Source organism: Pipistrellus kuhlii, unplaced genomic scaffold (genome assembly GCF_014108245.1).
Source record: "Pipistrellus kuhlii isolate mPipKuh1 unplaced genomic scaffold, mPipKuh1.p scaffold_m20_p_4, whole genome shotgun sequence".
Lineage (NCBI taxonomy): Eukaryota > Metazoa > Chordata > Mammalia > Chiroptera > Vespertilionidae > Pipistrellus > Pipistrellus kuhlii.
In genome coordinates this window covers 16,880,091-16,903,958 of record NW_023425540.1, presented here as the reverse complement: position 1 = coordinate 16,903,958, position 23,868 = coordinate 16,880,091, and the positions used below count along the sequence as shown (strand labels likewise).

General features: G+C 35.4%; 1 protein-coding gene across 1 annotated transcript in view; it reads left to right on the top strand.

The window, feature by feature from the left end:
• Window positions 1-23,868, top strand: part of CDH12 (cadherin 12) — a 455,451-nt gene that overhangs the window by 403,698 nt on the left and 27,885 nt on the right. Inside the window, exons 6-7 of the mRNA XM_036410619.2 lie at window positions 16,728-16,915; window positions 22,970-23,223. Of these exons, the coding sequence (XP_036266512.1) occupies window positions 16,728-16,915; window positions 22,970-23,223 (442 nt within the window). The remainder of the gene's footprint in view (window positions 1-16,727; window positions 16,916-22,969; window positions 23,224-23,868) is intronic.

Genomic DNA, 23,868 nt, shown 5'->3' with positions numbered 1-23,868 from the left:
ACAGTGGAGCCTTCCTCAAAGCAGGAATATAAAACTCAGCCCTGGAAAGGATAGAACCCCTGCGGGCATGGATGAAGGGAGGCTTGTCAAAGTCCGGGGAGGTCCTGGGTGCAGGGAAATGAAAAGGTTTCAAGGGGGAGGAACTAGTCTGCTCAGGACCCAGGAAGGAGTGCACAGGCCCCATTGAAGCAGGAAGGTCACTTCCAAGTCTCACCTAGCGAAAGGGAGTCTGGGAAAAGCAGTAGGCCTGGCGGAACGTTGCATTCCTTCTGACTCGACTTAATGTGAAATTCAAAAAGTTGTTACTTCCTTTCATCCATTGCTTCAAAACCATTCGTTAGAACGCAGCTGCAAAGGAGTCGCATGACATATGTTGAATTGTCACCATAAACAGAAGAAGGAGAGGGCAGAACATATACACCAGTAGATCCCTGTGATCAATTATTTTCTGCTTGTGTGACATGCATATTTGAACTGCAGTCTGAACTTTAACAGGTGAGAGATATTTTTAAATCATGAGAAGAAAGGGAGCGCTCACATTTTGCATGAATAAAAAATTAATCCCCTTGAAATGCTACATGCCTTTGTGTCAAGCCCTTTTTACTGTGCTGTCACTTTGAATTACATCCTTCAGGTGGAAAAGACAGGATCCATTTATAAACAGAAAGCCATCTCTTTAGAAGCCAAAGCTCTTTTTGCAGGAATATTTCTCACGGGGAGTAATTAAACTGTATAGACAACATAAAATTACAAACTGAAATAATGGCCTTTTGAATGTAAAAGTCAAGGTAACATATATTCCATCCATAAATAATAACTAGCTAAATTTGTTCATGCCTGTTAAGCAATAACGCTGAAGCAAAAAAAAATTTCTTCAGAGGAACATCATAAGTTACATTTTCCATTGCTTTAAAGGCACAAGATAATTTCTTAAAATTTACTAATCATATTTTGGGATTTTTGTGTGTACATTTACATGTATGTGACATTGTTAAATACCTATTGCATTCATTTTTCTATCAATCTGTTAGAGATAAAAATAAAAAAGCACATTTATTTGTATCATTCAAATATAAATCATTTGCTATTTTACTGTTGTAAAATAGATGGTTAGTGAGACATCAGAGCTTCCTACACATTTGATATGCTCAGGGTGACAATGATATCGACTCATACATTACCATGTGATATGCACTAAGCAAAGTGACTTGCATATATGTTTCCATTTAATTGTTATTATGAGAGTATAACACTAGCTCAATTTTAGAAATAAAATTGCAAGGCTGTCTGATTAAAAAATCTTAAGTAACTTTTCCAAGATCACATGGCAATTAGGTGTAAAAAACCAAGACCTAATTTTATGCAGAAACTTCTGAACTCTAATGTTTGATCACTCTCCTTCTTAGAACGCAATTTTTGAGGACTGTGTTTAGCCAAAAAAAATCCTGCACATATCCTGGAACACTGTCCATGAAAAAGGCAGTAATACTGTTTCATAAATATAAATAATTCCTGGCATGTTAAAAGAGCTCAGGTCAGTCATAGGAAGGCAAAATATTTTTTTGCAAACTCTTTTCCATAGAGTTATGAAGCTGCCATCTACTCTAGTAAAATATATCTGTAGCAGGCCTCCATCTGTTAAAATAAGCATGTTGACTGTTTCCAATATTTGAATTTTAAATGACTATCTCACAAGCTGATCTAAATTATGCATTATGAAATCAAATCAATTAAATAATGTGCTTAATTCACATAAAGCAAAATATCCACACTTTTCCCACTTGGCCTTTTTCTGTTGTATATTAATTTTATAATGAATATAAAAAATGACTTAAGTGAAATGAAGCAATTTACTCAGACTGAAAAATATACACTGATTGTTAATATAAGTTCCCTAGTATTATTTAAAAGCTTGTTTATTTTATTATCTTTGCAGTCTATAAAAATTACATTATAGTCCATTAAAAATTCTTGCATATTTATATATTATATATAAGGCAAACTGTAAGACAAATATCTACATGCATGTAATGTCTATATTACAACTGCATAATACTTCAAAATAGAAATATGATAAAAATAATCATTGCCATAAGTAGGATATGGTAATTAGATCTAACTAGGATCATCCTATACCTATATAGTAAAAAGCTAATATGCAAATCAAGCAAACGGCAGTCTCTGTGATGTGCACTGACCATCAGGGGGGCAGACGCTTAATACAGGAACTGTTCCCTGGTGGTCAGTGTGCTCCCACAGGGGGAGTGCCACTCAGCCAGAAGCCCTGAGCTGGGCGCACAGCTGGCGAGAGCAGTAGCAGGTGGGAGCCTCTCCTACCTTTGCTGCAGCATTAAGGATGTCCGACTGCTGGCTTAGGCTCATTCCTCATGTGGTATCAGTAGGACATCCTCTGAGGGCTCCTGAACTGTGAGATGGTGCAGGCCTGGCTGAGGGACCCCCCAAGTACATGAATTTCATGCACCAGGCCTCTAGTTAATAAAATATTTATGAATAACATAATTTGAAAAGAAATATAAAGTAAGGATTTAATAATTTTTTAAAAAAAGGATATTGATTATAGACTGCCACAACTCTGAAATATAAACCTGCATTTATGTATCTCTGTGTGGTTTTGAATACAGGGGCAATATCTTATATCAGTATCTTAGGAAAGTAACTTTGATAACTTGGTAAAGGCTGAAGTAGAGTGTAAACGTTACACAAACCCAGGGCAGTTGTTTGGAGGAGATACACTGAGGCAGAACTGAGCAATGTCTCAGTAGCAGAATGGAAAGGACTTAGTCAGATATGGGATTCTAGATGTGTGAGATAAAGAGCCTGTGAAGAAAAATTTTGAGTAGAAAGGTGCTATGATGGCATTGGAGTATAGGTGAGCAGGTGATGATTGAAAATAGAGGGATCCTCAAAGAGAAGTCGGAGTCAAAGAAAAATTTCTGGTGGACATAAACATAGAAGTGATAAATGCAATCTGAGGCATGGATAAAATTAGGCAGATTATAGAAGACATAACTCTCTTTACATTTTAGATACAAAGAAATCCAGGAAAGAGAATGAACAAAGATATAAGGAGAACATGAAATCTAACCAGGTAAAAACTGTAATGCAGGGTGGGGCAAAGATAGGCCTACAGTTGTTCATATGGAAAATAATACAATATTCATTAATAATAATACAAGAATAAAATCTGTGCTTTGCACGCTTACAACTGCAAATTTACTTTGTCCTACCCTGTGCATATACTTCTGACAGGTGGGTAATTTTTAATCATAGAGGTGAAGGCATCATAAAGTCACCATTTGTTTCAAATGTTTTAAATTTCTGTATTTCTTATTTGCCTTATCACTGGTCTTAGTGTGTTCATATAGGATAATAAATTGGACTTCTAAAACATTTCTTTAGAAGATTTAAAAGGATTATCAGTAAAATAAAAAACTATAGAAATAAAACATTTTGTTCATAAGAAATATATCACATTAACAAATACCAAAGAAAAAAATTATATCATTCAGTGAATAATGTAAATTGATGGCTAGTTTTATTGAAGTGCAAATGCAAAAAAAATCTATTGATATATTAATATTTTGTATTGCATTAAGAGGATAAAAAAATGTAATCTCTTCCTTCTAGAAGCTCTCTGTATAATGGGGAGATGGTTAAGTTAGTGGGAAATTATACTACCTAAAATAAAATAAGTGATAACCTTACACACCCAATAATATATGAATGTATAAGATGGACACCCAAATAACCACAGAGTAGATCTGAGAGGCTTTTAAAGAAAATAGCACCAGCACTGATTTCTGAAACCTACAAGAATTAGACAGTGTGAGAACAATGTGTTCCAAAATATTTTAGACCTTTGCAAAACCATGATGTATTATTAAACAATTGTGAAAAAATGGCAATGAAAAAAAAATTATCTGTAAGTTATCTTTGAAAGAATGGGGAATATAATTTATGCAAAGGGGGATAAGGAGGAGTAGTAGGCAAATGAATCATTTTTAGGCATAAGCAATAAAATTGGAAGAGATAGGGAGCATTCAAATAATAAAAGACTTGCAATTACAGAAAATGCAAACCATTGTGTACATACACAATATATGAATATGTGATGGATATTTAGAAATAAAATTTGCAAATCAATTAATTAAGTGCAGTTAAAATTTTTAGTTTGGCTAACAGAAACCAAAATATTATGAGAGAAAACACTATCACCAAATTTAATCTTTCTAGACTCACAATATCTCAAAAAAGATTTTTGAGTCCCTGGCCTGTGTTTCTAAGTGATTAGAGCATAGGCCTGCATATCTGGTGGTTGCAGGTTCAATTCCTGGTCAAGGACATGTACGCGTGTGGCAGGTCCAATCCCAACCCCTGGTTGGAGTGCATTTGATAGGCAACTTATCATTGTATCTTGGTCACAGTCACATTGCGGTTTCTCTCTCTACTCCTCCTCCTCCCTCCCTTCCCTTCTCCCTTCTACTCTCTAAAATCAATGGGGAAAATATTTGTGAGAAATAAAAGCTTTTGGTGAGTAAATATCACTTTGTATATTTCAATTCCAAATATTTTTCAAGAGTTTAGTTTATAAGATGCTAAATTTACTGATAATTTGGGATAAAGCTTTATGGTTATGGGGCTTGTGTGTGTGTATATATATGTGTGTGTGTGTATATGAGAAATAAATTATTGGGCAATATCACTCACAACTCCTAAAGAAGTATCCATCTACTGGGCTTTGTTAGATAGATCAGAAATTATATTGACAAAGACAAAAGAAGAGTTTGCATATTTAATGGAGCTTTTAAAGAAATATTAAATGTACACCAGAAAAATGGATGAACAATGGAAAGCTATTGCTGTGTTTAAAATGTTGTGAATTCTTGCCAGCACTTCATCATGTTTACTATTATGGAATGGAGAGAGTGGTTAGTATATAAATCACATTAATTAAAAATAGATACTTTTGAGAATCAGAAACACTTTTCATTCTGGCATTCATTAAATTTGTTTTTCATTGCTCATTTGTAATTGGTTTGTTTGGGATTTCCAATGCAATTTCTTGAAAAAATATTATTAAAAAATTCATTTTGCAAGGAAATATAAATATGTGTTTATTGAAGTTACACATTTAGAACTATAGTACTGAACATAAAAAGTTTGTACTTGAAAACTAGGAGCTAGTTAATAAGGATGGGAAAATTGGAAAGACAGAAGAGGTGTAATAAATGTGGATTCAGAAACAGAACATTTTATCTTTAGAGTTACATCTCTTCACCAGAATACTCTTACATCTCCTACATCTCTTTTCTCTATATCCTCATTGATTTTGCTCAATAAGCACTGAAAAGTTAAACTTTTACCAAGTCAATCCTACCCACTCAATCCACCTTTAATTTGAATTTGCATTCATCAGTATAGCTGATTTAAGAAAAAAAATTAAATGTTTTGCACTAAACTAAAATAAACCTTCTATATTAACACAATATTGACTCTATTTGAAAAATGCTTAGACAGTAAAACCAAGTGAAATGAAATGGAAGACCAAATGAGAGATTGCTCAGAAATGTCACTTGATCAGTTCATCTCACTGCCTGTGAGTGCCCTGTTGTACGTTCCTCGGTTTCTTCATTTGTGGACGGGTAGGTTGATGTACTGGAGCTGGCTCTCCCAAAACCTTAGATCCAGTTGTGTACATCTCCAGCTCTGTGTTCAGTGATGCCAAACTGGCATAAATACTAAAATGAAGGGCTTACAGCTGCCCTCCCTCCCTCTCTGACCTTATTATTAAATATTTACTAGGATATCCCTGATTGAGAATTATAATAGTATTATAGTATCTACCTTACAGGCTTCATATGAGGATTAGAGATTAATTTATAAGAGAAAGCATTTAGAAAAGTTCCTGGAAAATAGAAAGCACTATCCAAATAATTGCTATTCTTCTTTTAATTTATTGTGCCTATTCTACTTAAAGAGTACTATCTAGTTTAAATGTTCTTTCTTTCATGTTGATTTTCTAAAAGTTAATGCATTTTCTTCCACCAGTCCTCTTCATGATAGAAAGAAGGAAATGTCTAATAAAAGTGACTGGCATGTCCCGCTCTTGCCATGCAGAAGAGACTGCAGGGCGGGGGGGGGGGGGGGGGGGGGGGGGGGAGGAGAGCAGGCACATGGAAGACAGTTAGCAGGCAATTGCAGGGATACATACAAGAACTATGAGTTATTTAATCTATCTATGATAGTTGCACAGATGGTTAAAATGGCAGTATGTGGATAGATTCGAGTTATTTTTAAGAGGTAAAACAATCAGCAATTTTAATGAATGTGCTATGAAAAAGAGGATTTTAGTTTTGGAGGTAGAGAGACTGTAATGGCACCTTAGTTTAGAATACGTCCAAGCAGAAATGCCTTGGAGATATCCAGGTGCAGTACTGGAGTCAGATGATGCTTTGTCATGTATAAAACCCAAATATGTATCGATATATAGCCTGGAATTAAAATATAAAGAAGTTTTAGCATGAATGTAAAAAAAAAATGAAGTCAAGGGACTGGTGAAATTCTTGGAAAGAAAAAAGCTTGGATAAAACAGCCTGAGATAATGATTCCTGATCATGATTGCAAAGCAGAACAGCAGGCAGTTTAGTCAATCCTGCTGTTCAGGTCTAAACTCAGAACAATTAAATTAGAATCCCTTGGGCAGTCTTTTTATTTCTTTTATTTTAAATTTTCTACATCATTCCAATATGCAGCCAAATTTTAGAATTGCTTATCCAGCCGAAACTGGTTTGGCTCAGTGGATAGAGCATTGGCCTGCGGACTGAAGGGTTCCAGGTTCAATTCCGGTCAAGGGCATGTACCTTGATTGCAGGCACATACCCAGTAGGGGCTGTGCAGGAGGCAGCTGATCGATGATTCTCTCTCATTGATGTTTCTAACTCTCTATCCCTCTCTCTTCCTCTCTGTAAAAAAATCAGTAAAATATATTTTTTAAATAAAAATAAAAAATAGAATTGCTTATCCAGATTCTCTTTGAGACCACCAACAAAAGAAGCTGAGAAGAAGAAAGATGTGGTTGGAGGAAAACCAGGAAGATGGAGTGTCACAGATTTTAAGGAGCAACGTGTTTCAGGAAAGATGGAACGCACACGAGTATTCAATGCTGTTCATAGTGAATTCAACTAAAAGAGTTGTCACTGGGTTTAAGGACAAGGTTGTCATGGAGATCTCAGAGGAAACTGGTTTTAATAGAGTGGCTGATTCAAATACTAGGTTAAAGCTGCTTTGTGGAGTGATTATCTGGTAGGAATGGGTAACAATGACTATTTTTGAGAAGTTCTGCTGGAAAAGAAAAAGCAAATCAGGCGGCTGGCTAGGATCAGATTTAGGGACAATGGAAAGGTTTTGTAATGCGAGCAAATATGAGCAGCTTGAAACTATTTGGAAGTATCTTATTTGAGAAGAAAGTACTGAATGCAGAGAAGACAGACTCTTTAGTGAGTAGTATGATACTTAAAGATTGCTGAAGTTTAATAAGAGGAAACAGACTAAAGGATCATCTCAGTTGAAGCTGGAGAGAAGGAAGAGGAAGGTACACACATATAACAATAGATTAATATTGAAGTTTCCATGGAAAGCCGAGATCAAATGGACACCACATAACCAAGTGTGGCCCCAGAACAAAACCAAATTTTTTTTTTCTATGTACTATACCTAATATATTTTCAGTAACTATTTGTTAAATGCATGACAGACACAACTAAAGCTGAAGCTGGTATTGGGAAACGGTGTTGCTGAAGTGTCAATACAATAAGGACATTTCAAGTTATAAATGGTAAAAACGATCTTAATGTAAATTACTATCTTACTGAAATTCAGTACAGTATGTGGCGCTATAAAAGGAACAATAAAGGTACAGTCATCACAGTTAGTACTTTCCTTAAACATTCAGAAGAAGGGGCAAAAAAGGAGAACCAACATTTTCAAATATTTATAAACAACACAAACTAATCCAGGAACTTCATGAACCTCACATAATCCTTACAGCAAAGTAGGTTACAATAAAGAAGGTGAGGTTCAGGAGAGTTTGCAAACTCACACAGCAGTCAATGCAGATCGCACCGAGGCCTGCAAAACTGAATTTTAAATTGAAATGTCGGGATGTACTTTATACTCTTGAGAAAAAATCTATCATGACAACCCTATTTGTATCCTTTTAAAGTGCTTTTTATGGGGTGTGGAATGGAGGGAAACTGTGTGGAAGATTTCTTTGGAGAAGCCATGCTGAATCCTTATCTGGTAAAAGAAAGAATTAGGGCTGCCCTTCTCTCCCCTCTCAGGTCTGGAGAGAGAAGCCTTCCCTTCAACATGGACCAGTAATAAAGCCCAATGCACTCTCCCAAAACATGGGTAAAATTCAGGGACTGATGCCTGCCTCATGCTTAAAAATGTTAACGTGTTTTGAGAAAGAGCAATACAGAAGAACAGGTTTTCTTTTGGGAAAGTAATGACAGCCAACAAAAGAAGAAGGAGTTACAAATGTGTAAGCAGAAGGGAAAACCAGCCCTGAGTCATTTTAAGACCTGGTGAAGAGAGTTTTCTCAGGGAGACTCTGTGTGTGGAATGAATGGCTGGGAGACGCAGAGCTTAAAGAGAATGTTATATGAAAGTAGAGGGAATGCCTTTCTCAGGGTCTGTAGTAGGAAAAGCTTCCAAGAGCCCTCAAAAATGCCACCAGGAAGAGTCAGTCCCAAAGAGACAAAAACAAGGCAAAGACAGTTAGGGGTGATCAGGCTGAGGGTAGGGGGCAGTTAGGGATGGTCAGGCAGACAGGCAGGCAGGTGAGCGGTTAGGAGCCATCAGTACAAGATAGTGAGAGGGATGTCCAACTGCCAGTTTAGGCCTGACCCTCTCCCCCCACTCCATGCATGAATTTCGTGCACTGTGACTCTAGTTATTTAATAATGGGCAAAAAAGACAAAGCTTACTGTCAGTGAAGAAAGTTTAAAGACCAGAAGGAAACAAAGAAAAACACATTTTTATTACATTTTGCATGCTATGCTTTTGTAAACTGCAGTAACACATGTGAGATGGTTTGAAGGTTCAGAACACTGAGCTGTCTTCTATGTGCTATGGTTATATTTTCCTGTGAAATATGAAACAAAAAAGAGAAATAAAATAGTAAAAATTGTAAAACAGGTTTGAGGAGAGTTGGTCACTTTAAGAGTCGTGATGAAATGGTTACCTTCACTAGTTTGCATGTTTTGCAGCCAATCTTTTCTATATATATAATTTCAGAGAGGAAGGGAGAGGGAGAGAGAATCATTGAGAAAGAATTGTTGATTGACTACCTCCTGTATGCCCCCCACTGGGTGTGGAGCCACAACCCAGGAATGAAATTGTGAGCTCCTGGTTCATAAGTAGGTGCTCAACCACTGAGCCACTCTTGTCAAGCTGTAGCCAATTTTGAAGGTGCATTTGAGGTTAGTGATCAAAATTGATTCCTCAGCCTCGCTGACATGGTTCAGTGGTTGAGTGTTAATCTATGAACCATGAGATCACAGTTTGATTCCAGGTCAGCGCACATGGCCAGGTTGCAGGTTTTGGCTCATAGATCTATGCTCAATCAAAGAGCAATGCTTGACTGAACCCCTTCCTTTTAATAAAAGGATTATGTCTCTGGGACCAGTCCTCATCCTTATGTATGATATAAAAGCCACCTTATTAACATAACAAAAGTAACCTTTCTAGCTCTCATAGGGTTTTAGGAATTCTGTGCCAAAAAACAGGGCCTGAAGAAGACCTAATATAAATATTTATTATAGAACACATCACTCCCCCACTAGACTAGAGATGCCATCAAAACAAACACAATCTTTTTTGTTTGGTTGGTTGGTTTTTCTTTATCATTCCATGGAGGAGGCTATTAAAAATTGTAGTTGAATCAAATATGAGTCATCTGAATTATTGGGAGATTTAACAATTAATCTACTCTCCAAAGAATGTAAAAAGATCAAGGCAATATCTAGCCCTAAATTTTTGTGTTGTGTTTAGCGCTCGGAATTTAATAGTTTGGATATAATTTCTCATTGCTCTGCAAAGAGAAATATTGCTATCATTAAATAGAATTTATAGAACTTAATCCATTAATATGCTGAAGATTGGGCACATGGTGATTCATATTCATGTACATGTTTAATTAAAATCTAGTCTGGGCGATTATAACCTTTATAAAGGTGAAGTGATTTAGCCAATACAGTAAAACTTTTGATGCAAATACTTGACACATCCACAGATTTGCTCATCTCAAATTCATTCCATGAGCTGGAGTGGAGTTCTGTGCTATTACTGAGACATTCCATTCACTCACGTTTAGTATGCTTGATTAAAATACAGCTTGAATCCAACTTTGTACAAATCAGACTAGTTCTTCCTTGTGGATTACTTTTCTATTACTTTAATCCAGGTTTACTGAAAACACACAAAGCTTCGGGCTTTTCAGTAAATAAAAGATATAACATGTTCATCAACTACCAATATATTTTTATTCTTGAAATGTTCAATTTTCAAGATATGGGAAGGTGTTTCAGTAAAAATTAGCATCACTGTTCCCAACTTTTCAACACCTCCCTTTCTTTCATCTTCATGCCTCTATACAGCTTCCTGTTGATTCTTGTCATTCCTATAGGAAAATATTATAAGACTGGAGGCCCAGCGCACAAAATCATGCTCAGGTAGGGTGCCTAGGCTTAGCCTGTGATCAGGGCCTTTATGGGCCCTTTCACCAGTCTCCAGTCCCACCCCACAGCCGACACCCACCCAGTTCCCCTTCGCCATCTGGCAATCTATCTGAGACTGTGGGCTGAGGGGAGGGACCAAGAGGTCTGCATTCTCCCTGCTTGCCAGTCCCCAGTCCTGCCCTGCCACCACTCACCCCAGTTCCCCTTGGTTTCCTTGTTGGCCATTCAGCAATCAGAGACTGCAGGCTGGGGGGAGGGACCCAGAGGTGGTCAATACACCTCCTAGTGACTATTTGATCGGTTGTTCTGTTTGTTACATCGTTATGGTCACTGGACTTTTATTATATAGGATAAATATAGTTATCTACAAAAATGCTATTTAAAAAAATAACTAGCAATATTAGATATTACTGAGTTTTGTGCACTATCGCATGGGACTTTTCAAACACAAATCTACAAGTTAGGTAGGAATAATAAAAATTATAATAATAAAGTTAGACTTATTAGTATCCCAGTTTTACAGATTAGGGGGAAAAAAGACTAAATATGTTGCCTAAGGACAAAGAGCTATAACAGGTATATCATTTAATCAAAGTTTCTTTTTACCCATAAAAATACATTTTTGCTTTCATTTCCTGATTATTTTTTATGATAAGGTGAAATCATTTCATATGATGCTATATTTGCTTTAGTAATTAAACCAAAAATATTAATAAAGCATCATTTTTTTTTCTATGTAATTGATGGTAAATCTCAGACACACACTTGCAAACATGGAGCATCACTATCAGAAACAGCTAATGCCTGAATTCAATCACTGAATCAGCAGTTTGTAGTAATATGCATTTATTTTCTAAAGTTTAATAAAAATGATTATTTCAAATAATTGTTTATTTGGGTGGTCTCAATATATATTTTCAAGTTCTTAAAAATATTTAACATTCTTAATGATTTGAAATAAATTCTAATTAAATCTTCCAATACTTCTAGGACTCTAGTTTGTTTGTTTGTTTTTTTAATACATTTTTATTGATTTCAGAGAGGAAGGGAGAGGGAGAGATAGAGATAATCATTGACTGGCTCCCTCTACACTAGGGGTGTCGAACTCAATCAGAGAAGGGGCCAAAATCTAAAATCCAGCCTAAATCGCGGGCCGAATGGTTTACTGAACAGTCATAAACTGTCATTGTGATGGAAACGCAGTGGAGTGCAGTGATGACAGCTCGGTGCGGGCCACATTGCAAGGCCTGGCGGGACGGATTTGGCCCGCGGGCCTTGTGTTTGACACATGTGCTCTACACACTACATACTGGGCATTGAGCCTGCAACCTAGGCATGTGCCCTGACTGGGAATCAAACTATGACCTCCTGCTTCATAGGTTGAAGCTCAACCACTCAGCAGCATCAGCTGGGAAAGACTAGTATTTTTAATTACTATTTACCTCTAAATTAGTTACATGTCTTATAGATAATTTTTAAGTGCAGTTGAACATTAACTTTTCATATATTGCTTTTAAGTAACTTTAGATTAGTTATTACTATACTAGTATAAGCATAAAATAAAATGTATGTCAAAAGATAATTTGTAGTAGATTATTTCATCTTTTTATTTGCTATTCTTATCACTGAATGTTTTTACAGTACTGTATAATTCACTTTATTTTTTTAGGTTCTATAATCTCTATTTCTTAGTAAATTATACCATTAATTTATATTTTGTTAAGTAAATAATCTATTTTGGTGTTTTTATCAATACTTTAAAATTTTTCAAAGAAAAAAAGGGGGAATATAATGTCTATGTTTTGTCCTTAGGTATTAATGAATGCCCTTGATACACACACACACAGTGAGTCATAATAATCAAAGTGCAATTTTTTTAAACAGCATGAATCTGAGAGGATACTTACTTAGCCTATAACTGAGTAACATATACCTTTACTTTGGAATGAACATGGAGTAGAATGTGTAAGAAGGTACAGAATTTCTTTGTTAAATTTCAACCTAGTTTACTGCATGCAATTTTCTCCTTCTCCACAGGAACGGGGTTATCTTGTTAAGCATAACATGTATATTTGATGAATATATAAGTACACATTTTGATTGAGCCTGTGAACAATTGCTTGTCACTTGCTTTATTTCTTAATGTGTGTTGTACAGGTAGCACCATTAAGATATTTTATATGTGTCAGAAGTAGGGCGCCCAGAAGATGTTGGCAGTGTAATTACATAGTACATCATAAGTGGCCCAACTTTGGCACAGGGGAAGATTACTTCACTTTTGAATTAATCTGAATGACCCCGGCTTTATTGCTGTTGAGTTTCTAGAAATGATAAAATGTCCAGTCATCGGAAATAAAACGACAGAACCTAAACAACCTGACATGACTAATGCATAGTTTCTCTGCCTTGTTCCATATTCTGTAGATGTTTTATCAACTACAATATTTTATTGAGAAATTCTTATCTTAATAAATGTGTCTTCCACCTTCCTGAAATGTATTTCTCTTATGTAAAGAACAGAAAGCACAGTGCTCTGTATGTGTGTGTCTTATGTGCATTAAAACCGCAATACACATAAAATATATAGGTATTGAATCACTGTTTTACTTTTCTTATCTCTTAATTTTGGTAGGGCATCTTATTGGAATACTATGGAATCAAAATTTATTTGGACAATGCTATCACTTCAATTTATAAGCTTTCCAATGCCATTATGAAAGTTTGCAACTTGAAAGAAAGAAAGAAAGAAAGAAAGAAAGAAAGAAAGAAAGAAAGAAAGAAAGAAAGAAAGAAAGAAAGAAAGAGAGAGAGAGAGAGAGAGAGAGGGAGGGAGGGAGGGAGGGAGGGAGGGAGGGAGGGAGGGAGGGAGGGAGGGAGAGAGAAAGAAAGAAAGAACTGCTGCTGAACTTACAGTGATAGAGAACCAAAAGAAATAGTTGTCATCACATTTATTGTTATTGGCCTTATAAAATGTGCTTTTGCAGAACATCAAGTTCGTATCTCAGAATATTGCCTTGGAAAGGCAGGGCACTCTATCATCTATAATGTGTATAATCTGATGTTCTTCTGGTCACCTTCTGGAATTTTAAAAATTCTCCTGACATTGGAGGCTCTGGATTCTGGGTGAACTCTTCACCTTCACTAACCATAATTCCTAAGCGATGACACCAGACAAGATTATCTCCCTTGACTTTTGATTCTCTTATTTTGCTTTTAAATGTTCACTCTAACTCATAAACCTAGCAGGTAACTTGAAATTCTTCCCCTTAGTCAGATAGAATAACCAGAAATATCCATGATTTTTTAAAGTTAGATGCCCATATTTTTCTCAAGATTCCATTCAATACCCACAACCACACCCTCTCCCTGCTCCAGGGGGTCATCACCATCACTACCCATTTCTGCTGATGTCTGTGTTTGAAATCTGGAAACCAGTAGGCTTGACAGCTCTCTATCTCTCTACACACTATGTCTTTGATAATTATTCTTCATAAGCCTCCTAATTATATATCCTGTTGGATGAGGCTTTGCAATCCCGTATTCAACATAGAACTCAATTGCTCCATTTTATTAGGAAAAAATTAAGTCTTTCTCTAACAAGTATTTATGTACCTTGAGATTAGACCATGACAATTCATACTATAGATTCAAGGTTTTTAGTGTGTTTTTTTTTTTTTTCAGGCTCTTTATTACCATCACAAACTGAGAGGCAAAGGATGTGGAGACCTTTTTGAAAAACATATTTCTGTTTAATAGACATTAAGAAAAGAAGGCCCAGCCAGAGTTGCTCAGTGGTTGAGCATAGTTCTCAGAACTAGAAATCACGGTTCAATTGCAGGTCAGGGCACATGCCTAGTTTGTGGGCTCCATCCCCAGTGTGGGGTGTGCAGGAGGCAGCCAATCAATGACTCTCACTCATCATTGATGTTTCTATCTCTCTCTGTCTCTCCATTCCTCTCTGAAATCAATTTAGAAAAAAAAGAAAAGAGCAAAAAGGGATAACAAAAATAGTGCACATATTTATTCCTAGTCTTTTCTATTTGGAATTTGTCCCTGAGAAGTTTAGTATAACTTAACATAATGGTATCACGCACTCTCTTGGAACGTTAGACAGGAATTCAGGCATCCTCACATTTGTGAATATCTCAGGAGTACTCCACTAGGATCAGGGTTTAATATGGCCATTGGAAAAGCCCCATGAGGTATCACTTATGGAATCATGATTATTTAAACTCAGAAAAATTCCCTTTGAATATATATCTTCATTCTTCTTGTAGACAATGTAAAATGTGATTTTATTCTTTCTCTTTGCTCTGGTTGCCTCAAGTTCAGATCCTACTTTAATCCTCAGACGCTGAGCATCTCTATATGACAGCCACTGTATTAAGTTTTTAGGGAATAAAACCTAATAAAATATAAGTCTAGCCTATGAGAAGTGCCTAGTTAGACTTCTTAAGTCAAAATTATTTTATAATGTTTATAATAACACTTTATCATTGCCACTTGGAGTATTTTTATTTATTTATACTTATTTATTTCTTAAATTTGTTCTTCTTATATTCTCTGGAGGCTGCCATGCTATTAAATAATTACTAAATTAGTTAGTTAAGTATTTTATATCACCATAAAATGGTAAATTGTACTTTCTGTCCTTTATATGGAACCAAAGAAATTTGAGGTAAGTATTTAGCTCTCTTGAGCCTAAATATATTGCATGCCCCACTAAAGTTATGTCCATTGGAAAAATAAGGCTAATTTTAACATTGTAGGAACAACTGGTGGGTATCTTTTTTTGAGGGGAAGGGCAGATGCCAAATTTTAAGGGCTACCAGGTATAGTGAAATGACCAAATATTGAAACTTATTGTGAAAGAACTATAAGGCCAATAAAAATAATTGAAAAGAAAAGGAACTATTTGGTGGACTCTCCATAAACTGTTGATTGTTTCTTTTTTCTTTCTTATTTTGATTTGAACAGATTGCTATTTAATTCATTCATATATACTTTGATGTCAGTGAAATAGCTTATACTACATTTTTTCTTTATGTTATATCTTTAAAAAATTGAAATGTCTTTTAAACAATGTACATGTTTTCATTTTTGTGGGATATTATAATTTTTTATGATTCCAGTATCTTTTATATAGGTAGGGATTTTTCTAGGTTTTCTGACTCAATATGAAGTTAATTGTAATGTCAGTGCTCCATCTGCTGGTGGAAATGTAATCATTTTATTATTTTTTTAATGTTAAAAATATGGGAGCTAGAACTTTATATCCTAATTTTTAAGTTTGTAAAAGTGACTAGCAAGATATCCAGTACAAATTTACCAAACACAAGTTCAATATTAGACTATAATATGCTGTACTTAATTCAATCATAGATTAAAATGTGGATATATAATTGTTTTACATGTCATTTTTAGTTTAATGATTTATCCTAATTGTGTAAGTAGTCTAGCTAATTATATATTTATATTATTTTATATAGTTTTCATGTTGATTTATTTTAGAAAACATAACCTTTATTTTCTATAAATATTTAAATATACGTCTACTATCATCTATTTAATATATATTTGTGTGTGTGTGTGTGTGTGTGTGTGTGTGTGTGTGTGTACATCCTGATTTCTTTTTTATTAATTCCAATTTAATTTCATGGATATTACCACCTTCACATTAATATTAGGTACTCTCTGATGCTGTTAATATATAAAATATTTCATACTAACTTTAATTTAATATACACTACTATTTATAATACCCAATTAAAATTCTAGGAAAGGATCAATTACTCTTAATTATAATCCTTAACTTGACACTTATTGCCTTTCATTTTTTTAAATATGCTTTAAATATGATTTACTTTCTATAAATAAATCCTATAGAGTATATTTTTTCCAGCCTAAGAATCTTATTACAAACTTTACTAACTCTATTGTCAACACAATTTCTATATGTCCCATCAGGTATCTTCCATCTGAAAGTTCCTGAATCTTCTCCTCTTGGCTCAGCTATTGGAAGAATAAGAGCTGTGGATCCTGACTTTGGACAAAATGCAGAAATTGAATACAATATTGTTCCAGGAGATGGGGGAAATTTGTTTGACATCGTCACAGATGAGGATACACAAGAAGGCATCATCAAATTAAAAAAGGTACATAGACAAGTTTTTATAGACAGTTGACTACCCATTAATAATTAAAGAACAGAAAGACTGAAGCTTGAGATGACAGCAATTTTAATTTTCCTTCAGTTAACAATATTTCAAATAAAAAGACCAGTTGTTTATAACATATTCACTCCCACTTGCATTTTTTTCTGTGATTCAACAGGTATATATTTTTGTGGAAACATTCAGGTCTATTAGTTTGATTAAATTATTAAAAAGCCTACCAGAGTTTAATTGATTTTCAATTTTTATTGTAACAATTGTAGATTTAAAAATTAATGTAAAAATAGGGTGTAGAAGTAAACTTTATCCCCACCAGGCTTGGTCTTGCCTCTTTTATGACTTTTCTGAGAATACAAATATCTAACTCACACAATGCTGGGTGAATATTAATATTATAGTGGAGGAATCCTGATGTGGGCAAGCTCTACTACTGGAGGAGTGGACAAAGTGAGAACAATAAACAAATTAAAAAGCACTGACAACAGTGCTACATTCAAGTTTTAAAAACATAAAGAGTGAAGGGATGACCAGCATAATGAAGGGTGTTGGTAATCTTATAATGGTCAGAAAAGGCTTCTTTATTAGGGTGAAACTGAATCAGAGATAAGCAGTGAGGTTTTCTTATTACTGATTAAGAAATTTAGGCAACTAAATAATGGGATGAATACTTAAATTATGTAAAAGGACAAATCAATATCTTGTGTGATTTATCAAATAGTTCCATATCACTTCTACAAAAAGTATTTATTGAGAATTAATAAGTAATGATATCATGTTTAACATAAAGAATGCTGATATAATAGCCTATTTATTTTAAAATAAATAAAACTTACAGGAAATAGAAAAACAATCCTTATTATTTTTATGTTATTTGGCATTGTTATTTCATTTCAAATAAACATAGCTGTAATCCCAATAAATCTAACAAAGAATTATTTTCTTTTTTCTTAAAAACATGAGATAAGTGGGGCCAGGGTGGCTCATTGGTTGAATGTCGACCCCTGAACCAGAAAGTCACAGTTCTATTCCCATTGTAGATTGTGGAGGAGGCAGCTGGTCAATGATTCTCCTTGTGATTGATCTTTCAATCTATCTCCCTTCCTCTCTGAAATCAATAAACATATATTTAAAAAACAAACAAATAAAATCCTAAGAGATAAAACACTTCATTCTTCACCAGGACTCTAATAAGTAGGTTAAATTCTCAACTGATCCCATTGAACACTTATATTTTACTTATGCCTGTCAGTCACTAAAAATCACTTCTTTCTGTAGTCTTAAATGGCACGGAAATGAGTTCACATGATTTGGTAGCAGAGCACCATCATGTGGTTAATTATTTATATATAGGCAAATATACACCTGAATTTAAATTTAAATTATGTTCTATTTAGCTAGTCTGTCACGCAGAATTTCAGAAAAAATTAAGGGTTTATTATTCGTTTCTGCAAACAATATGTTCTTGCAAAGTTTTGTCTTGATTTTTTTTTTTTTTTTTAGCATCTGCCTAACTCTCTCATTCAATCTCATCTCATCAACTCTAAATTAGCCCCAAATTGACATAACTGAGGCAGATTGGTTGCTGCCTTATAGACATTTCTGTGTGTTGCATAGTCTTTTCAAATTCAAAATGTCTAAAGCTGAATTCCCTCTCTACTCTCAACACAAGCATGCCTGCTTATGTTTTCTTCTACCTGGATAAGGCCCCGCCTCCTCTCCAGTTCCTTAAACCAGGAATCAAGGTTTTTTCTTATGCTGCCTCCATGGCCATTGGCCTCCCCTTGGAAAGTAAAACATGAAGCCCAGCCACTGATTTCTCCTGACTGGGGTTAATATTTTTTTCATGGGTTAAGTTACATCCCTCCTCATTACTCCTTTCCACCACTGTCATGGCTATTCTCTGAGCTTTATACCTTACCTTCATCCAACTGGCTGATAGCAGATTCTTTTCTCTGTGGCTTTAAGACTGAAGTCCCTATGTTTTTGCTAGCTATTGGTCAAGGTCCAGTCTCTTTTCCTATAGGCACCCTTTAAACAGTTGCCAGGTTACTCAAGGCCCAAGAAAATCACCTATCGTCTGTCTTTCTTTTTAAGTTCACATGATTAGATTAGAGCTTTCAAGTAAATTCTCTTTTAATTAACTCAACATCCAGTAAGAACCTTAATTATATTTGCATAATTATTTTTCCATAAAACAGCAAATTCGTGGGATGGTATCCCATTCAGTTCACAGGCCTCTTACACATTCAAGGACAGGGGATTATACAAAAGTACAGGTCACTGGGACAGGGATCTTATGGATATCTTGGAATTCTATCTACCAATGCCTCTGTTTTTCCAACTCCTCAAAATATAAATCTAGCTATGCATTTCCGCTCAATATTGTCTAGAAACATGATGAATTCCAGAAGAACTAGGGAAGTTATTCTCTTGTATTTGACATTGAGTAAATTAGCTTACTTTTATAATTATAGAATTCTGTCATAGAATTTTTTTTTCTAGCAAATGGAATCCTGGCTGTTCTATTTTTATTTCAAATATCAGAGTTTTTGTTGATTGTAAAGTAGATGAATTTCATTCCTTGACACCACCCCATGTCTCCCTCCATACAAAAAGTAGAGGGTAGTCAGTGATATGAGTTGGATAAAGTTACCTAGAGAGAGATCAATGTTATTTGTCTTTCTGAACTACTCAGTTTTTAAACAGTGGCATTGCCTAAGGGTTAGGGTCGTGAAGAAGTAAGGCCTTCTAAAATATTATTGTAACATTTCTTTTATAATTTTCTTTAGTTCTTTGATCATTGCAGGATATTAGTGTTCAGTTGTAGAAAAAAATGAAAATAAAAATATGTTTGTACAGAAAAGGTTCTTTCATCTCATTGTATATCTCCCTGACCACCAAGGGTTTGCCTGCTGTGATAAGTCAAGAGATCTTAAAAGGAATAGGTTATGTCTGATTTCCTTAAAAAATGTATGAAAGGTATGAGAATCCCCCCTTCATTTCTAGGCTTGCGATGGACTTTAAAGTAGAGAGTCAAGCCTGGCAGTTGTGGCTCAGAGGATGAGCATCAACCTATGAACCTGGAGGTCACAACAGTTCCATGCCTTCCCACACTCTGGTCAAGAACATGCCTGGGTTGTGGACTCAACAACTCCCAGTAGGGGATATACAGGAGGCAGCTGATCAATGATTCTCTCTCATCAATTATGTTTCTATCTTTTCCTCTCTCTCTGAAATCAATAAAATATATTAAAGTGAAGAGTCAAATCCATGAGATAGCTGTGGAATTTTAAACAAATCAGTAAATAAAACTGAGGTCTTCTCTGGAAAAAAAAAAATTGCCGAATCATATAGATAATCAGTGGTATTCCAATCTCCAGGAAAAAAGTAGAGTGCAAATGAAGAAAAACTGATACTAACTCCTCCATTCTAGGATAAAAGTTAATTCTGGGACATAAAAAAAAGGAAGTAGTAGCCAGGGAAGCTCAAAATAATTTCTAGGCAAGAACTCAAGGTGATAAAAGTCAAAATATTCTTCCCCTAGAAGTTAGGGATGATTATAATATAAAAATCATGTTGTTTAACATTCACTGACCATACAGAGCGAACAAAAATAAATATATGTTTCTATGTTCTTTACTTTGGATTAGCTAGTACTCTTTCTTATACATCCATCTGTCTCAGATATCTCTTCACTCATCAGATTCCCCCTGAACACTTCAAATGACTTGGAACTTAGTACTTCTTCTAACAACTCATTCTTTAAACAAAATAACATGTTTCTCTCTGAGTCTGTTGACTGCAAAGAGAAAGCAAACCTTAATTGTCATTGTATCTTACTGTCCTCAAGATGGCTAGGTGAGCTGAAACTGGTTTTGCTCAGTGGATAGAGCGTCAGCCTGCGGACTGGAAGGTCCCAGGTTTGTCAAGGGCATGTATGTTGGTTGTGGGCACATCCCCAGTAGGGAGTGTTCAAGAGGCAGCTGATTGATGATTCTCTCTCATTGATGTTTCTAACTCTCTATACCTCTCTCATCCTCTCTATAAAAATTCAATAAAAAATATATTTTAAAAAAGATGGCTAGGTGACCCCCTAAGTTAAGTTATTACTTGACATAATATTTTTAATTTAATTAAGTTAGAATGATTTAATTTGTTAAAAATATCTTAATTTTCAAAATCTGAAGTTATAATTTTAATAACTAAAATTGTTATTAATTATTCTATAAGAGATTAATAGAATAAGCCTATCCGATATTTAATATGATAGCTTTTCAATGTGTAAAAATATATGTCCTGTCTTGCTTTGATCTTCATTCTGAGCTAAACATTTCCAGTTGTATTTGCGACAGTTTCATGTTTTTCTCTTGAATAATGTTTTGCAATCTGTCTTGCAAATAGGAGTTTCATAAGTTGCTACCTTTAACAAAACAAGGTGTTGGCCAATTAAACAAAAGCATCAGAGGATTATCTTCTCTGCTTTTTCAAGACATATAAACAATAACTATAATATCAACCATAGCATGTTAGTATGACTTCCTTACTTTTATTGGCTTCATTATAAATATACACCCTTACCAGGAAGAAGATGGAAATAGAAGAAAATTGATGTTATATGTAAATAGTTATGAGATGAGCAACTAAAAATATTTTAAAAAGTAAAAGAAAGCATTAAATATAAAGCAGATAAAATATGAATAAAAATGGATGAATAAAATAAAACAAAAGGAATAATTAGAGGAAAAGTAAACAGATCCCTCTGAATAAAAATTACTGTGGGGGGAAAAAAACTATGTCAAGTCCAAGAGGAATTACTGTTTTGCTATAATAACCTTCATGGAATTGTGATAGTTTTTTAAGATTTCACAGTCATTTTTAGATTTTCCTTTTCCATCCTTAGAGAAAACACATAAAACAACAACGTTGTCCTTGAAAGAGAGAACTAGACTTCCTTTATTTCCCCAAGGTGTACTGAGGTAAAGAACAGATGGGTCCACACAGCAATTAGCAAGTCTAGCAAGTCCTAGGAGTCACACAAGAAGGAATTAATTTAGAAAGTGAAGTTTTAAAGGCCCCAGTAAATCTTGAAGTTAATGTTAATTTCACATTGTCCTAACTTTTCATAGGTGGTCAGAAGTCAGATTCATTGACCTTAACCTTTTTATTTATATAAAGTTCCACAGCAACACCATATTTCCGGAATAAAGTATTTTTAGTTATTGGTAACATAAAACTAATAGTCAGGGGGAAAGTGAATATAAATAGTAAAAAAGTTAAAATAGAGAATCAGTGACAAATGACTTCCAAATATATTTCAGTTTTCTTTCATTTGATTATATATGTTTAAAACCTTAATTATTGGCAAAAAATATTGTGACAATGCCTAATAAGTCCAGTGTCTGGTAATTATATGTCCAAGCTGAGAAAACAAAAGACGAAAACTATTTTCATAACGAACACTGTGCAAGTTTTATAAATCTTGATACAGTCCTTTTTTTCTAGTGGAAAGATCTACACATTTAAATGTGTTTAGTATAAAATTATATTTTTGTCAAAATAGGCAAAATAGTCCAAGGAGAAGAAACATATATTCTTATACCAAGTTTTTAAGTGGCTCCTAAGGATTATCTTTAATTATCCAGTTTCAATTTTGTGTTATAATTGCTGCTATAGTCCACCAGGTGTCAGCATTGTATAAGAGCAGAAAAAATACTTCTCTTAAGAGCAGCTCTTTTGCTGTTTTACCTGCTCAGATACAATGAACAAACCCTCCTTCGCATGGATGCGCACATACATGTCATTATTCATGTATGCAACTGGTTATCCTTGAAAGTCACCCATAATCTTCTAGAAGGGGGGCGATTCGTTTCTTAAAACACCCCCTTTACCCACTAAGGGTCAGGGACAGCGAGGTATGGAAACCAGCACAGAAACCACTACAATGTGCATTCTCTTGCCAATGACCTGAAGCCTTGCTCGCCGCCTCTGAGCATCCTGCGAACGCACCTCCTCCCGTTTGGTTTGTCCCCGCTGCAGCCGTTGGATTTTGAAACCAAGAAGGCGTACACGTTCAAAGTGGAAGCCTCCAACCTGCACCTGGACCACCGCTTTCACTCGGCGGGGCCCTTCAAAGACACGGCCACGGTGAAGATCAGCGTGCTGGACGTGGACGAGCCGCCCGTGTTCAGCAAGCCGCTCTACACCATGGAGGTGTTCGAGGACACGCCGGTGGGCACCGTCATCGGCGCCGTCACCGCGCAGGACCTCGACGTGGGCAGCAGTGCTGTGAGGTAAGATTTAACAAAAACAAACAAGCAAGCAACAACAACAATAAAACACTTTTCTCTCTCTCTCTCTCTCTCTCTCTCTCTCTCTCTCTCTCTCTGCAGAAAAAGAAATCAAAGCATTTTAAAAACACTCTGTCCAAGCCTGCAGGGAAACAGAGTGGCTTCTCCTGGATATTAGTGGGAAAGCCACAGGATCTGAACAAACACCTCTGACAGTAGATCCTTGCAGTGGCCTTTGGGTAGTGGTGTGATGCTGGCCATGCCACTCAAGCTAACCAATCTCAACTGCCATCTATAAAAGGGATTTAATAATACAACCTCAGAGGCTGGTTCTCGAGATGAGTGACAAGAGATTTTGCAGTGCTGGGGATATGATAAGCATTTAATCCGTGTTTCTAAAGTCTCTGCCTTTGGCCCAAAGTTTTGTTGGGAAAACATTTGCAGTCGGCCGTCACAGTTGTGTCTGCTGATGGAAGCACAGTTGGAGTCAGGCCTTGGATAAGTTGAATGACGGAATTTCTCCAAACCCACATTTTTCCAGGAGCTTCGATTGACATAGGGCTGCAGGGTAGTGTGTCCACAAAGCAATCGATGGAGTAAGAAAGTGTAAGAAATCTCTCTCCTCATCCCCTCAAGCCCCTAAATTCC